The sequence below is a fragment of the Zonotrichia leucophrys genome, unplaced genomic scaffold (assembly GCF_028769735.1).
Source record: "Zonotrichia leucophrys gambelii isolate GWCS_2022_RI unplaced genomic scaffold, RI_Zleu_2.0 Scaffold_922_19288, whole genome shotgun sequence".
NCBI classification, from domain to species: Eukaryota; Metazoa; Chordata; class Aves; order Passeriformes; family Passerellidae; genus Zonotrichia; species Zonotrichia leucophrys.
Genome location: NW_026993127.1, coordinates 12,946 through 18,553, shown reverse-complemented (window position 1 = coordinate 18,553; position 5,608 = coordinate 12,946). Strand labels below are relative to the sequence as shown.

At 53.3% G+C, this 5,608-nt stretch overlaps 1 protein-coding gene across 1 annotated transcript; it reads right to left on the bottom strand.

The window, feature by feature from the left end:
• Positions 1-614: 614 nt before the first annotated feature.
• On the bottom strand, positions 615-5,355 carry LOC135442055 (zinc finger protein 3-like; the record flags this gene model as incomplete). Its single annotated transcript, XM_064701604.1, has 2 exons — positions 5,293-5,355; positions 615-1,116 (listed from the first exon to the last, which is right to left on the bottom strand). Coding segments are annotated over exons 1-2 (565 nt in total), but the record flags the coding sequence as incomplete, so codon positions are not given.
• Positions 5,356-5,608: the final 253 nt, after the last annotated feature.

Here is a 5,608-nt window from a genome sequence, read left to right as displayed (position 1 = left end):
GGGCACCAGAGGGAAGAGGTTCCCACAGCCCCAGCCAGGGACCCGCTCCCAAGGCTGTTGCCATGGCCACCAGGGCTGGGACCAGCTGGGATGCTCGGTTTCCACAGCCCAGGGTTCAGGAATGGGATTCCCCAGTTTCCTGCTCCTGCTAAAACTGCACTGCCCTTGCTGCCATCCCACCTCCCATGGAAAGCACAAAAGGCAAAGATTCTGGGCTGAGATAAGAACAATTTACTGAGAACACCAACAAGATAAGGAACAAACAAAAACAAAAACAATATTGATAACAGAAGGGACTGTTTACAGACCACAACACAACTTGCTGGGTCTTCCTGGGCACAATTTCCCTTCCTGGAAATTTCACCCTTGTCCGCAGGGAGAGAGAGAGTCCCTTTCCTGCCCCTAACAATGACCTGAGGTGGGAGTGAATGTAATGACAGGGCCAGGGCCAGACCTTCATGTTTTTCCATCCCACATCATGTCATTGGCAGGGACAGGAAAAGGTAAAGGTGTCTTCCCAGCATGGATCATAGGGAACATGGATCATCAGGGCTCTTCCCAACATGGATACTTCAATGATTGGAGTTGGGGCAGTGCATAAAATCCTCCTGCACTTGGGGCATTGGAGGCCTTCCCTTTCCGGTGCCTCCGTTGGTGATTGGTCAAGTGAAAGCTCTGGGTGAAGCTCTTCCCACACTGGGGACACTCGTAGGGCCTCTCCCCAGAGTGGATGCGCCGGTGCCTGATGAGAGTGGAGTTGTGCTTGAAGCCCTTCCCGCACTCAGGGCAGCGGAAGGGTCGCTCATCCGTGTGAATCCGCTCATGCAGGAGGAGATTGGAGCTGGTGTGAAACCTCTTCCCACAGGTTGGGCACTGGTAGGGCCTCTCCCCCGTGTGGATGCGCTGGTGCCTGATGAGGTTGGAGTTTTGCTTGAAGCCCTTCCCACACTCAGGGCAGCGGAAGGGCCTCTCCTCTGTGTGAAACTGCTGGTGCTGGAGGAGATTGGAGCTGGTCTGAAACCTCTTCTGACACTGGGGACACTCGTAGGGCCTCTCCCCAGTGTGGATGCACCGGTGCCTGATGAGGTTGGAGTTGCGCTTGAAGCCCTTCCCACACTCAGGGCAGTGGAAGGGCCTCTCATCCGTGTGAATCCGCTCATGCAGGAGGAGATTGGAGCTGCTCTGAAACCTCTTCTGACACTGGGGACACTCGTAGGGCCTTTCCCCAGTGTGGATGCGTTGGTGCCTGATGAGTTCTGACCTGTAGCTGCAGCCCTTCCCACACTCCCCACACTCGTAGGCCCATTCCCCGGTGTGAATGCTTTGGTGACGGATCAGGGTGCTGCTCTGCCTGAAGCTCTTCCCACACTGCAAGCACTTGTAGTGCTTCTCTCCATCATGAAGCTGCTCATGGACCACCAGCTCTGAGCTCTGGCTAAAGCTCTGACCACCTTCTTGTCTAAGGGAGGGTCTTTCCTCCTCAGACCACCCCAGACTGGGTTTGGAGCCCCTCTTCCTATGGAATCTGTGGGGATTTTCCTCCCTATTGAATTCCTGTGCCCTGGAGTCACTCATCACGGCCTCTTTCACGAGGTTCTGCCCTGGCGATTTGTCCTCCCTGGTCTCCATCCTCAGCTTCTTGTCTGGGAGAGGAAAGACAAGGAGAGGATGGGATTTGTCTCTGTGCCAGAAGGAAGGGGAAGGAGATTCCCTCAGAGCATCCCCAGCACGATGGGGTTGGTAGCAGGGTTGTCCTGCAGCTGGGGGCCGTGTTGGGCTGGGAGATGGAGCCAGAGAGAGGGGGAAAGGGGCACTGACTTCCTCCTCACCTGCCTGGGTGTCCTGGGGATCCTTCCTGTTCCTCACAGCCTCCTTTTCCATCTGGCAAAGGTTTGGGGATGGGAAATCCTGTTCTGGGAAGAAAACAAGGAATTAGTACATTTAGGTTTTCACTGGGTTTAAGGCAAAACTGGGGAGGGTCTAAACCAGAATTACAATTTAAAAGAAAATGAAGATCCAGGCAACGATATAGAAAGGCTGCCTTAAACTGACAGAGTCAGGATATAACCTGAAACCCTGTTGGTCAGGGTGGTGGCAGCTGTCCCAATAAAGGGTGGCTGCAGTCCTGCTGGAGAGATGAACGTGATTCTGTCAGAGCTGTGATCCTGTAGAAGGATCTGGTCTTTCTCTGAAGGTCCAGTGGTGGTTATGGAGCTCCTGTGCTCTGGGAATCCAGTAGGCAAGCTGCTCCTGGTGTTGTAAGGCTCAGCTTATATCCAGGTAGGAATGCTTGGATCCTCCCCCTGGGCGGAGCATCCCACAATGGGATGATGGAATTTTATCAGTCCTGCAGTGACACTCAATGGCCCATTCACAGAAGATATCTCCCCTGGAGGGCGTTATCAGGGCTGAGTCATGGAAGAGATAAAGAACCCTGCCCCACCTGTTTATAGCAGTTGATGAAGATGGGGATTGAAAACATGCATTTGGTTACATCTTGCATGGCAACCTGAAACAGTGGGGTAATCCCTGCTCAGGGGGTGAACACCACCCCCCTTACCCAAACTGGATCAGGTGTAAAACCCCCACCCTGGGAAGGCCACACACACAGGGGACAATGTCACACTTGCCCTGCTCCAGGCTAGGTCTCTGGCCCTTGTCACTCATCTTTTCTCTTTCTTTCCATCTCTCTCTCTACCTCACATTTACTGTTCAATAAAATCCATTTTGGATTTCGTCGTGTTAGTACATTAATTGGGGCAGAGGCATCTCTCTAACAATTTTCTTAACCATATTGACATATTATTTTGGCACAGTGTGTTCAGGGCACTGTTCTCTGACCCCAAGTGCCTTTGACAACAGCATGGTTCCCTCCACTGATGAAGTTGTGGTTCTTTCTGGAAGAACTCTTGGAAACTTGGACACAGTCCCTCCTTCCTCCTGGGGAGCTTATGGAGCTTATAAAATTTTATTTCTTTATGGGAGAAATGATGAGGAAAATGGCTTTTATGGGTGGCCAGTGTAAAGAAAATAATTTGCTGTCTTTCCTTATAAATTTGTTAAAATCACAGGAGGAAATGGAACAAATGTTACCAGTGAGACTGACAAGATTCATTCACCCCACGGTGAGGAACACAAGGTGGCTGAAAGTCCCACAAGAAGCCCAGCTCTAGTAGATAAATTTCTGAATAAGTCCTGAATTCGCAGGCCTGGGGGCATTACCAAATGTGACAATCATTTTTCTCTTTATCCCTGTCACCTTTGTGACTGCTACACAGAGCTTTCTATTCCTTTTAATAATCTGTATTGGGCCAAATTTCCGCTTTCCTGTTATCAGAACCTGCCAGCAGCTGAGCTGGAGCTGTGCAGGAAGAAATAAATATTGGAATTGCCACATCACTGCTTGGAATGTCGGTTTATTCATGTTTGGGGTCTCTGTGCCTCTCGCACTGGGGGATGCTTGGGAGGGGTTTGGGGGGATTTTTCCTGTCCCTGTCACCCCAGGCTGTTCCCCAGGAGTTGTCCCTGTCCCTGTTACCCCAGGCTGTTCTCCAGGGGGTGCCCCTGTCCCTGTCACCCCAGGGCATTCCCCAGGGGTGTCCCTGTCCCTGTCCTTCTCACCCCAGGCCATTCCCAGGGGTTCTCCATCATTCTCACCCCAGGGAATGCCTGGGGGGTCTCCCTCCCTCCCACCCATCTGCCAGGGGGTGCTCGGGGCAGTCTCTGAACCTCTCAGCCCAGGGGATGCTCGGGGGTCTCTGTGCCCTCACCCTGGGGGATGCTCGGGGGGTCTCTGTCCCTCTGGCCTCAGGCAATGCCTGTGCAGGGCTGGGGACCAGGGGCTCTGTGTCCCTCTCACCGCTGAGGGTGCTCGGGGCTGGGGGGGCTCTCCGACCTTCTCACACCTGGGGAGGCCGGGGGGGTCTCTGTCCCTCTCAGCCCTGCTGTGACCCCACCCAAACATCATCGGGGTCAGAGGGACAGAGACACCCCCAAACCCCCAGAAGGGCTGAACCTGGGATTTGGTTTGGGGCTGAGGATTTAGGAAGCGGCTGGAATTGGGGCTGGGCTTGGAGTTGGAGCTGAGATTCAGATTAGAGCTGGGATTGGGGTTAGGGCTAGACATGGGATTAACTTTCGGGCTGGGGTTGGGATAGATTAGTTTGGGACTGGGATGAGAATAAATACACAACTGAGTGTGTCTAAACATGGAGTGAGACTGCGACCAGGATTGGGGTCAGGTTTGGGATTGAGCTCACCCAGAGTAGGACAGGGGGGGTGTCACGGTGGGAAGGTTTGGGGAAAATCCTGGTTTGGAGAAAAACAAGGTGTGAATGCCTTGGGTTGGGGATTTGTCCCACCCAAGTCTATCTCTAGAAGTCACCTGCTGTGCATAAAAACCTCCAAAAATCAAGAGTGAATGAAAAAAAAAACCACAAAGAGTTTCCCATTTCCAGTCTCATCCCTCTGGGGTTCTGGTGGCCCCCCTCTCTCAGGGCTGGTGGGGATCCCATGGGTCCTGGGGATCCCTTCTCTCCAGGGTTCTGCTTAGGGATTCTGGGAGGTTCTGGGGTCCCAATGTCCCCCTCTCCAGCCTCCCCTCAATCCAGCCACTTGGGGTTCCCCCTTCTTTCCACCACCCTGTCCTGGTTTAGGGCAAATTTGGTTGAAACCCTCTAAAAGGAGTTTCCTCTAGAATGCCGATTCAGCAGCACCACCCTCAGCCAGTCCGGGAAAATATTTCCGGGGAGAAAAGTCTAAAAAAACTTTATTTTACAGGCAAAGCATTCACCAGCACAAAAATTGAACAATATTAAGCAATAAAACCTCCTGCTGCTCCAAAATAGATGACAAACTCCGAAAGTCCCTCCTTGGGTTGTAGCTCGGCCCACTCAGTGTCTTATCAGTGTCTTATCAGTCACTTATCAGTCTATTATCAGTCTCTTATCAGTCCGTCCAGCGCTGGAAATGCCTCGGCCCAGGCCCGTCCCGGTGGGCCTCAGGGAAGAGCTGCTGGTGGTATTTTGGTTGTTCAGTCCAGAGCAGGTTTAAACAGCTCCAAAGAAAAAGAAAAATCAAAGTCCGGAGAACTTCTCTGCCTCAGAGACATAAAAACTGACTAAAAGCAAAGGACAGCTCTGTCCTGCTGTTAGTCCATCCAGCAGCTGGAATGTAGAGGAGTGAGTGCAGTTTCTGAAAACAAACTGCAGCTTCTTCCTCCTCCCCTTCTCTCTCAGAACCAGCCTTAAAGGTGCAGAACTCATTTCTGGGCTAAACAGACCGGTGGGGTACGAGCATCATGAAGTCACCCCAGGACACCCCTGTCAGGGTCAGGGGGTCCCGTCCCCGCCTCATCTCCGGGCTGCCGGGGGTCCCCCAGCTCCGGTATCGCCCCTTCCTCTCTCCCCGCCCCGGGAGTCCCCTGTTCCACAGACCCAGCTCTCACGGGGATCCCCAAAACCAATGTCCCGCCCCGGCGGTCCCGGGCCATCCCTACGTGGACCCCCCGGGACCCTCCCGAGGGGTGATCGCGGCTCCTCTCCCCCCGAAAAAGCTCCTCTTGGGGAGCCCGGAGATATCTGGCTCTCGAGTCTGGAATCTGCCAGCT